The 11,819-nt window shown below is 40.3% G+C and overlaps 1 protein-coding gene across 1 annotated transcript in view; it reads right to left on the bottom strand.

Annotated features, from left to right (window-relative positions):
• Positions 1 to 933: 933 nt before the first annotated feature.
• Positions 934 to 11,819, bottom strand: part of CFAP43 (cilia and flagella associated protein 43) — a 106,358-nt gene continuing 95,472 nt past the window's right edge. Inside the window, exons 35-38 of the mRNA XM_004701290.2 lie at positions 9,452 to 9,616; positions 5,946 to 6,026; positions 5,143 to 5,296; positions 934 to 1,316 (exon numbers count right to left, since the gene is read on the bottom strand). Coding sequence (XP_004701347.1) covers positions 1,150 to 1,316; positions 5,143 to 5,296; positions 5,946 to 6,026; positions 9,452 to 9,616 — 567 coding nt within the window. The 3' untranslated portion in view covers positions 934 to 1,149. The remainder of the gene's footprint in view (positions 1,317 to 5,142; positions 5,297 to 5,945; positions 6,027 to 9,451; positions 9,617 to 11,819) is intronic.

Raw genomic sequence — 11,819 nt, 5'->3', positions numbered from 1 at the left:
TGGTCTTCCTTGTAGTTGTATAGATACCATCCTATCACAGGCAGCATTGTACTTCAATATAGATATTGAAATGTTAATGTTGACCACGAATGTGACACCGTTCCTGTGAACCTGTCATTCTCGGCACAGAATAACATAAATGTTTTATTTTAAATGGGCTATACCACTGTATTTCATCTGATGCCTACAATATTGAACTTCTTGCATTCCATTTTATTTTTGATGACTTTAAAATCTCTTAGAGGAATGCTTTGTACATCCCATGGTTTGATGAAGAATGGATGCTTGCAGCTGTTTCTTTCCATTCTGAGTTGTGCCTGCCAGCAAATGAGGGTCCCAGAAACACATCGTGATGGTGCACCCTCCCTTCCAGGAGGCAGTTCTTCCCCAGTCGCAGTGCGCGCGCTGCCCCGCGGGGCTCACCATCTGGCCTCCATCTGACAACGTGCCCTTGCTACTATCTGTAAGGTGTTAGTGGCTAATCTCTGAAAATGGACAGCCTAACCGAGCTTTCGGTCCTACACCTGACGATATTCTGCTGCTATTCATTAGATTTTCAGTGACCAAAGCCTCTCAAGCAGACAGCCCATTTCTTCTCCCTAGTCCTTTCTGAGTCTGGAAGCCTGCTGAACCCTGTTCACCTAGGGCACCCTGCTGGCATTTAAAATACCAGGGACACAGCTTCCAACATGGCAGCAACATGCAAGCCACCACGGCTCGACAAACTGACAGATAAGTGACAGGAAAACAGAAACAGACGTGCTAAAAATTATCCACAATCATATCTCTTATGGTAATTTAATAAAATCCAAAATTCTAGTTATAGTTAAGAATAATTTTCATTTTCTTTAAAACTTTCAATACTATAACCGACAAAATGATTTAATTAACACTAATTGGATAAACTAGATCTTGAATACTTTACGCGTTAAAATCTTGTTCACTCTTGAATAAAAAAAATTAATTCATAATATTTCTAACATTTATTAATGTAGGACAAACATGTTTATAATGATTAATGCTTAAACTTTAAAAAATTGCTATTTAAAATATGTAACATCGAGTAGAATCTACTTAAATTTCCCAACAAAAGAAAAACAATTTTAAGCAAATGAAACAATTTTTTAAATGATGATTGGGCTAGCTGTTTTAAAATGGAACCAGAGCAGGGAATGTTCTCATCCTTAATCTTTCAACTTCAGCCTGTAGAATTGAAATCTCTTCAGCTTGTTGTTTTGAAATATGGGTTAGCCTTTGTTGTTCCATCATGTTATCATATCGTTCTTTGGCAATCTTTTCACAAGTCAGTTTAGATCCTGTCCCAAAAAGGAAAGAGAAAGAAATTATTCGGATTATTATTGTGTGTCCCTCAAATACAGAAGTAACATTCAATGAACCAAGTGGGTCTGTTATAACTTTGGAAACCCTGATCCCTGCTGGTACCTCTGTAGCTGCTCTACAGACTTAAGGAAACATACAGTCAACTGCTGATATGCTCTGCTTTCAGCCCAGATCCACCTGATGTCAACAACCTCTTGTTCCTTGTCCTCTTCAGAACCTAGTTTAGATTTCTGTCAACCTACTGCGAATGTTTTACTGTGAAAGGTTTTAAAAATGATCTTCAGCAAAAATTGTCTTGTGTGTGATGTTAAGATTTTGCCCATATAACCCTTCAATATTGCAGTGCCAGCCTTGGAGTCTGTCTTCCATGCTTCTAACTTGAAATATTCATGTGCTTCCCTTTTGGTTTTCTAACTCCAGGCATTGCACATTTCATTATAGTGTTTTATTTTATTTTCTTGAACTGCCTTTTGAATACCTCTGTTCATCTCCTTAATCATTTCTTCCATGTGCTTGACTATTCCACCTTTAAGAGCAAGTTTCAGCATCTCCTCTGACATCGCCTCTGTCTTTCTTTTCTTTTCATGTGTGATTTTTTTTGATGTCATGCCACACCTCAGCAAGCCTTTGGTTATTGGTGCTCAATGCGTCAAATCCTGAGATGATTTTTAAATTTGAGTGGGATATACTCAATATTGTATTTTGGTTCCTGTGGACCAATTTTAATTTTCTTCATCTTCCACCTGAACTTTCACAGGATGAATTGATCGTCTGCCCCACAGTCGGTCTTTGTTTTGGATGGTGGTATTGAGTTTCTCCATCATCTCTTCCCATAGATGTAGTGAACTTAATCCCTGCATATTCCATATGTATAGTTCCTGTTTGTGTTATAGAAAAATAGGTGTTTGCAATTAAGAAGTCATTTTTTCTTGCAATTAAGAACAGTTCTATCATGTGGCATGCAGTTTCATTGGTCACCAAGGCCATATATAGTTTCCAACTACTTATTTTCCTCTTTTGTTTCCAGTTTGCACATTCCAATCGCCAGTAATTGCCATTGTATCCTGATTGCATGTTTGATCAATTTCAGACTGAAGACATTGGTGGAATTCTTCCATTTTTTCATCATTGGCTTTAGTGGGTAGTGTATACATCTGAATAATAGTTGCATTCACAGATCTTCTGTGTAGGTATAGAGATATTATCCTATCCCAGACAGCATTGTATTCCAAGATGGACCTGGAAATGTCATTTTTGATGATGGGCAGGATGCCATTCCTCTTGAATTTGTCACTCCCAGAATACTAAACCATGTGTTTGTCTGATTCACATGTCCAATAGCAGTCCATTTCAGTTCACTAATCCCTAGGATATCTATCTCCATATGTTCCATTTCTTTTTTTCTCACTTTCCCAGATCAGACTTCATATAGTCCATGTTCTCATTATTTGTGGATGTTTGCAGCTGTTTCGTCTCATGTAGCGTAGTGCCTCATCATCGGACAAGGCCCTGAAAGCTTGGCTCCATCCAAGGCATTAAAGTTGGCTCTGCTTTGAGGAGGCAGCACCTTTCCAGTTGTATTCTGAGTACATTCCAAATTGAGGGGCTCATCTTCCGGCACTGTATCAGGTGATGTTGCACTGGTATTCATAAGGTTTTCAGTAGCTAATTTTTCAGAAGTGGAGAGCCTCTTCCTTCTTCCTAACCTATTCGTAGTTTGAGCGTTCCACTTAAACCTGCTCACCGTGGGTGACCCTGCTGGTATTTGATATGTGTGTGGCATAGCTTCTAGCATCACAGCAACACACGAGCCACCACAGCAGGACAAACTGCCAGACCAGTGGTGGATCCTAGGTATTAGCGAGCTGAAATGGATTTGCATTGGCCATTTTGAACCAGATTCCGTAATCATATGATTTACTATCCCAGGAAAGCAAATTGAAGAGCAATGGTGTTACATTCATTGTTAAAGAGAACATTTTAAGATCAAGAGTTGCCAGAAATTCAAGCTGGATCCAGAAGAGGACAAATAATACCATTGATGTCAGGTGGATCTAGGCTGAAAGGAGTGGATAATAGAGTGAGATAGTTACATAATTTCACGTCAACTTGAACATAGCTGAAAGTGTTGGGGTGGTTTTCAACCTGTCAATCAGGTCATAGTCTGGATGATGCCGCCGTGTGGGGATGGCCTTATAAGGAGGGCCCTGGGAATCTCACCCTCTCTCTGTGCCTTCACCTTCCTGCTGGTGGACCGGATTGCTTCCAGAGCCCTGGAGATGCATCCATCGCCATTGGATCCAGGGGACTTTGCACCCACCGGCCTGTGATATTCCTGCATTCTGCATCATTGCTTGTGACTATGTGAGTCTGAAGAGGGATTTGTGAACTATTATCGGATTTATGGATTTGAGTTTGACTGGGCTAGAGTGTTTTCTTGATGCATAATTAGTTCCTGATATAAAGCTCTCTCATACACATATGAGTGCCACTGGATTTGTTTCTCTACTCAAATGTGTTTCTCTACTCTGTGTTACCTGGCATAACACAGAGAACAATTTTTATTTGCATATTATTGATTATACAAAGGCATTTGACTGTGTGGAACATAATAAACTATAGATAATATTGGGAAGAATGGACATTCCAGAACAATTAATTGTGCTTGTGGAGAACTTGTACATAAACCAAAGGCAGTCATTTGACCAGAACAAGGGGATGCTGCATGGCTTACAGTCCTGTCAGCCTGGCCCTTTTCACCATATGCATTCACTCTGTACACTTGGCAAAGAGACCGAGGAGCTGGACTATACGATGAAGAACACACAGTGTCAGGAGAGGAGGAAAGCTTGCTATGCAGACAACACAAAGCAAAGGGACCCTGAAGCACTTACTGATGACATTTACAACTTCCCTATGGATCGCAACTCAGGGTAAAGAAAACAAATCTTTACAATTGGTCCAATAAATGGAGAAAAAATTGAAGTTGTCAAGGATTTCATTTTACTTGGATCCACAATCGAGCTCATGGAAGCAGCAGTCAAGAAGTCAAATGGCCTATTATACTGGGAAAATCTGCTGAACAAGACTTCTAAATGTGAAAAAAACACAAAACAAACCCACTAATATTCCTTTGAAGACTAAAATGCCCTGGTATTTTCAATCGCCTCATATGCATGTGGAGTCCTACTAGCACATGGTTACCCATTGGGTTGCTAACTACAAGGTCAGCAGTTCAAAACTACCAGCTGCTCTGTGGTAGAAAGACTTGGATATCTACTTCCATAAAATGTTACCATCTTGGAAACCCACAGGGGCAGTTCTACCTGTCTTATAAGGTTGCTATGGGTCAGAATCAATCTACAGAAGTGTTTGGTTTGGGCTCATATTCATGGGAAAGCTGAGCAATGGATAAGAAACACAGAGGAACTGATGCCTTTGAATGACACTGTTGGCCACGAATCCCGAAAGTCCCATGGACTGACAGAACAACAAACACATCTGTCTTGGAGGAAGGTTGGCCAGAATGCTTTTTAGAATCCAGGCTAGTGAGACTTTCTCTTCCATGCGTTGGACCAACCTCGGGAGACAGATTTCATGGTTGGTAACATGGAGGGCCACTGACATACAGGAAGACCCACAAGGCGAGGAGTTAACACAGCGGCTACAACAATGGGCTCAAACATGACAATAATTGTGAGGCGAGCAGGTCTGGCAGTGCTTTGCTCTGTTGAACCGGGGTCCGACTGGATGGAACCCACAGGACAACAACAGTCCGTTTAAAAGAAAACAGGAGCTTACCAATTGTATTACAGATGTCTCTTCTCTCTGAGACAGCCACCAACTCTTCTCGTAAATTGCAACTTAGAACATAATTTGATAAATCCTTGTGACCGCTGTACCTTCCAAGCTTTTTAATGAGTTTTTTGCAATTTTCCACATTCTTCCTATGGGTCTGGAGTTTTGGTCCCATAACACCACACAAATTTGAAAGAAAATGTATTAGATTTCATACAGACATTTTTAAACTTTAAGTGATTCATCATTAAAATATCTCACTACCATATCCTTAGGACTTGGTTCAAGTTTTACACTTATTAGGCACTCAAATTATTCACTGAAAGGCAGAATTTTATGTTAATATAATAATAATGTTATGTTAAAATTTTTTAATTTTTAAAAATCCCATATGCCCTCAAAATGACAAATGATTAAAAACACCCACGATTGCCTTGACATTACTTTGTTTTCATCTCTTGCATTTGCTATACAATAAAAACTGAGTATTAAGCAAAGTTGAAAAAGCCAAGGAGATACTATTAGCATTTCTATTACATAAATCACAGTGTGAAAATAGGAAAGCCCCATACACTTGAATATCTCCCAAAGAGTTAATTCTAGAAGGAAAAGAACTGCTTCAATTCTATATACCACTTGTGGTGGTTGTAAAGACACTTTTCAGGAACCTCTAATTATATCTCGAGTATTAGTAAATTACCAAGATTTTGCTGAGTTCTGCTCAGTTCGTTATTTGAAATGCTGTTACTTTACTCAAGTGTTTCATAAGTGTTGGCATCATCATGATCAATATCTTGGAGACCTACCTTTTCTATAACAGCAATAGTTTGCTCCATTATCCCAATCTGAATAGCTATCAGAGTCTCATAGCGTGGTTCATTTAGGAACTTTGGAAGAGAAAGATAATACATGTTAGCATATTTTCCTCTCTTTTTACAGGCAACTTTATCTGCAGTATCATAGTTTTTCAAGAGGATTTTTTTGGTAATAAACACTGGTTTCTATAGAATTAAGATTTATTTGACTTTTTTGTCATAATATTTAGTTGCCTTTAACCATCATTAAGCTCACTTATCTATTTTTTTTTCTTTTTTAACATTTTATTAGGGGCTCATACAACTGTTATCCCAATCCATACACACATCAATTGTGTAAAGCGCATTTGTACATCGTTTCTCAAAACATTTTCTCTCCATTTAAACCCCCGACATTAGGTCCTCATTTTTCCCCTCCCTCCCCGCTCCCCTCTCCCACATGAGCCCTTGATAGTTTATAAATGGGTATTTTGTCATATCTTGCCCTGTCCGACGTCTCCCTTCATCCACTTTTTGGTTGTCTGTCCCCCAGGGAGGAGGTCACACACAGTTCCATATAATCGGTTCCCTCTTTCCTACCCATTCTCCCTTTACCCTCCCTGTTTTGCCACTCATACCACTGGTCCTATAGGGCTCATCCGTCCTGGATTCCCTGTATTTTCAGTTCCTATCTGTACCAGTGTACCTCCTCTGGTCTAGCCAGTCTTGCAAGATAGAATTCGAGTCATGGTAGTGGGAGCGGGGAGGAAACCTTTAGGAACTAGAGGAAGGTTGCATTTCTCATCATTGTTACATCGCACCCTGACTGGCTCATCTCCTCCCCGAGACCCCTCTGCAAGGGGATCTCCAGTGGCCTACTGATGGGCTTTGGATCTCCACTCTGCACTCCCCCCATCATTCACTATGGTAAGATTTTTTGTTCTGATGATGCCTTACACCTGATCCCTTCGACACCTCGTGGTTGGATAGGCTGGTGTGCTTCTTCCATGTGGGCTTTGTTGCTTCTGAAGCTCACTTATCTATTACTGATGCATAAAGTTTATTTTCTCACTCATTCATCCATTCCTTTATTTGTTCAGTTCCAAAAACATACATTAAGTGTCTCTCTTGAATGCAAATACACTGGGGTGATACCAAGAGAAATAACATGACAAAGAGAAAACGCTCATTTAGACCTCAGGAGTTGCTAGAAGATATTAAAGTGCCATGCAAATTCAAAAGTGATTTGTGATGGGATGTGCATTCTCCAGGCTGGGAAAAACAGAAAAGTCTGTGGGGAAGAGGTGGCACTTAAATTCTTCTCACTCACTGTCATAGAGTTGATGCTGACTCACAGTGACCCTATAGGACAGCGGTTCTCAACCTGTGGGTCGTCAGCCCTTTGGAGTCACAGGGGTTGCCCAATTTTAACACTAGCAAAATTACAGTTATGAAGTAGCAATGAAAATAATTTTATGGTTGGGGGGGTGTCACCACAACATGAGCTGTATTAAAGGGTTGCGGCATTAGGAAGGTTGAGAACCACTGCTCTAGGACAAGGTAGAATTGCTCCTATGTGTTTCTGAGAATGCTAACTCTTTACCAGAATAGAAAGCTCTGTCCTTCTCCTGAGGAGTGGCTGATTGTTTCAAACTTCAAACTTTGCAGATTGTAGCCCTATGCATATCCACTAACTACACCACCACCACCGGGGCACTTAAACTAGATCCTGAAAAACAGATAGGCTAATGATGGGGGTGAAAGGAAGGAAAGATATTCCAGGTAGAAGAACCAGTTTGGCCAAAGGCCTCGGGGCAGAATTTTAGAAAACAGTCATCAGTTTGGTTTGAGGATTTTAGGAAACAGTCATCACACAGTTATGGATGTGTGAGAGGAATAATGGGGAGTGAACTTGAAAAGGCAGTCTGAATGCCTCCTAAGGATTTCAGAATTCGTAACTGCCATCTGAGAAGCAGCAGCTGAAGGGTTTAAACTGGAGTAGAAGTGTAGTTAGAACTGCTTAAGAATTTTCATCTGAGAGCAATATAGATGTCTACAATAGCTTAGATAAAAGAAAGACCCAAAGTTGAAAGACCAGCTGGAATATCATTTTATGAAGCAGTTTAAACCATTGAAAGTGGAAGCGTGAGCGTGGGAAATGGCGATCGGGATTCAGAGTGAGAAAGGAATAGATGAGGCAAGGCTTGGAAGGAAAAGGAAATGGGGAGTTGAAAAAAGACCAGACTAGAGCGTGGCTGTAAAGAACAGACACAAACAAACAGACAAAGGAGGTGTTGGGGGCAACCTGGAAATGAAACACGAGAGAAGCAATTGTCAGAGAGCTTGATTTGAGAAGTAATCTTTTAAAAGTGATCACTGATGTCAGAGAAACAATCAAAAAACCAGATATCATGAAAACAAACAAAAAAACCAAAAAAACCCCACATCCTTAAGGGCTAGAAGCAAAAGCGGAGTCAGTAAATTGAGCAGCGAGGTCTGGTATGTTAGAAGAAAAGCGGGAGGAAGTAGAGTTGAGAAGAGCCAAGGAAATGGTCAAATTCTGTGGAGGGGGGAGTGGAGATGGTGGGAAAGGGAGCAACAAACAAACAAAACCAAACTCATTGCCATCGAGTCAATTCTTCGACCCTATAGGATGGGGTGGAACTGCTCGAGACCACAGCATCGGACTTAGGAAATCCTTGTCGAGCTGAGAGGCGTCCTGGTGGTGCGGTGGTGTTAGGCCCTAGGCTGCGGTCCTGATGGGTTGCCTTTGGAAAACGGTAGCAGCTCCATGGGATGAAGGCAACTGGAGTTTCTACTCCAGTGAACAATTAGTCCCAGAAACCCACGGGGTCGCTAGGAGTCAGTGGGTTTGTTAAGCGGAATCGGTCAAGAAAGACTGAAGGCCACAAATGAAGTCCTGGGAGAAAAAGAACCTGTCGATCTTCACTGCCATCGAATCGATTCTGAATCATAGCGCTCAGAGGATTCTTATTAAAGACAGTTTAAATTAGTGAATTGAAAACTATCAGACATCCCAAGTGCCCGTCAGTGGCTGAATGGGTAAACAAGATGTGGTGTATTCATACAATGGGACTTTATTTAGTCATAAGGAGAAATAAAGTTTTGACACTACTGCATGGCTGAATCTTAAAAACATTATTCTGAGCACAGTCTGTGTGAGTCCGGCACAGCAGGACAGATGTATGATCCAACTTTTATGAACTATCTAGACTAGGCAAATCCATAGGGAGGAAAGCTTACCAGGGGCTACTGGAAGTTCAGGGGAGGGTGGAAAGAGCATTGTAGCTGAAAAGATACTACATTGCTATTTGAGCGTGGTGGAGTATGCAAACCATTGGAAAATGCTGAGTGGTGATGGTAGCAAAACACGGTGACTATAATTGTCATGGAATTGCACTCTTAAAATTGTTAAAATGGGAAATCTTCATCACCTATCTATTTTACTACAATTAGAACAAAACAAAAAACCACATGGGTGGTCAGGGGAAGCTTACCTTTTGACGATCTCTTGAAAAAAACAGCATCTGAATATCCCAAGCCTTTTGGTTTAGATCTTCCATTTCCATCTCCATTTTCTTATGTTCCCATTCTATTTGAAATATTCCTTTGTGAACGTCTTTACTTTCCACCATACTGGCAACTTTCTTTTGTCCTTGGGTCTTAAAAAAAAGTGCATCCCAATATTCAGATAATGTGGTTCCACATACAGACTTAAAGGATATTTGAAGCCGCTATACTTAGAGATAGTTCTATCTGCTTTCAAAAAATTCTATTTTCTTAAAAAAATGCAGATATCTTTAAAAAATGCTTTTGGGGCCAAATATGGTCACTATAACACAAATAGACAGTAGAGATTATAAGACATACTTAATAGCAGCTAAATTTTGCTTTACATGTCAGTTAATTAGGCAGGACTCGTTTCGCCATCTCCTTGTCTACCCATCTGTATGAATTTGTATCCCTGCCTTCTGAGGTCCTTCCCGACAGAAGGCTTGTAGTCTTATGGTGCTAGCTAAGCAAAGTGGTTTCTGGTTGATAGCTATGAACAAAGAAAGTAAACAAGGACGGGAGGGGGGAAGAAATGAAGAAGAAGGAAAAAGAAACAGAATAAGATATGACCCTTAAATAGTTAATATATGTTGTCCCTTTGAATTGGCTAGATGAATCCAAGAATATGTTCGTAGAAGTTGTTCTCCCGATTGCCAGAAGAGTGCTCACTACATCTTTCATAAATGTGTAGCATGTTAATGAAGAAAATGTTCTAAAAGTGATGGTATAACTTCTTCTCAAATGGTTTGACTGTTGAATTGTATGACATGTGAATTAAATGCCAAAAGCAAAACAAAAAAAAGTTTTTCAAACTTGTAACATTTTACAGTCCTCCTCTCTTCTTCAGAAATCTACCTTTGTGTAATGTAGCCATCAGACTATACTACCTGCTAGCTCTTTCAAACAAACAAACAAACAAATTAATCTCCAGATCTCTGCTTGGCCTCCACAGGCCTGGATTAATCATTTTTTCAACGGTCTTTCCTTCATTTTCCTTTAGCACCCAACTCTCATGAACATATCCATGTTCTTGGTGTTGCCACGTCTAAACGCTCAGGTTCAATCTAAAAACTGTGGTCTCCTCACCTGGGGAGAACTATGGCCCCCTCAAGAGGTCAGTTGCTATCACTGGCAAGCATTTAGTGACTAGAGGCCAGGGATGCCAGTAAACTTCTGAGGACAGACAAGACAACAACAAAGAAGCATCTCGCGCAAAGGTTCCAGAGTGCGGAGATTGAGAAACTCTCCTCCAGGGCTAGCATCTCTTTTGGACTTTCCTTTAGAGCCAGGTTTTATTTGTTTATTTATTTTTGGTAAGGGTTTTTTATAGTCACTATTTCCTTACTTCAAATGATTTCATCACTATCCCCAGGTGAACTCCAGCCCCACGATCCTCCTGAGACTGCCCTGGACACTTAGCAATGGAAACAACAGACAGTTCACTCTGCCTTGGAATTGTTCATCACTCTGGACTTTGGGAGACCAGCAGTTCCTGGTTCTCATCTCACTGCATTTGGCAGTTCCTTCTCAGTTAGGCGGCTCCCTCTCTGCTCCGTCGTTCAGTTAGACTTTGGGCACTGGCCCAGATTCTCTTGTCTTCTGTCTGCCTGCTTCCTACATAATCTTATGGTCTTAATGATCTACAGTACATAGTATGCAATTATCCATATGTGGTTCTGTCTATGTAGATGACTCCTAAATATTTATCTCTAGGTATTGAACGTTTCCACAGGGATGTTTTATAGGAAGCTGAAACTTAAGAAGGGTCAAACCTTTTCATTCTATGCCACCAGTCGAAGCTGGGAATGTGTGTGCATTTAATTATGAGCTAAATTCTGAGAAAGTCACAATCTTTTTTAATGAGAAACACATAATCCATGTTCTTAAAATCTTTTGATAGAATTGAATTAAAAGAATAGAAATCATACAAAGTATGAGTGAAAGGCCACAAAAGAATGAAACTAGAATTAATAACAGAAGAAGGGCTGGAAAATCTATCCAAATATTTGGAGTTCTCCGAGCTTCTCCAATCCACGATTTGGTGTTTTTGCTTATTTCAGAACAACATTGGTGACTCTATCTTTGAATAGTTCCTGTGCCCTATTCGTCTCACTTTCCTCACCTTAGTGTGTAATTTTAGTCTCAGAAGGTGAGGAGATGCTCAGAAAGCTACACACACACACACACACACACACACACACACACACACACACACACATAAACTGCTGAGAACCAAAGTTAAAGAGAAAACCTGGAAGGCAGACATGTTATATTTCAGAAGAACAAATATAACAATAAAGCTGATGACTGATG

The sequence above is a fragment of the Echinops telfairi genome, unplaced genomic scaffold (assembly GCF_000313985.2).
Source record: "Echinops telfairi isolate 266 unplaced genomic scaffold, ASM31398v2 ScPeMD7_70;HRSCAF=299, whole genome shotgun sequence".
Lineage (NCBI taxonomy): Eukaryota > Metazoa > Chordata > Mammalia > Afrosoricida > Tenrecidae > Echinops > Echinops telfairi.
Note: the sequence above shows the minus strand (reverse complement) of the source record. Positions and strands in the feature narration are given on the sequence as shown.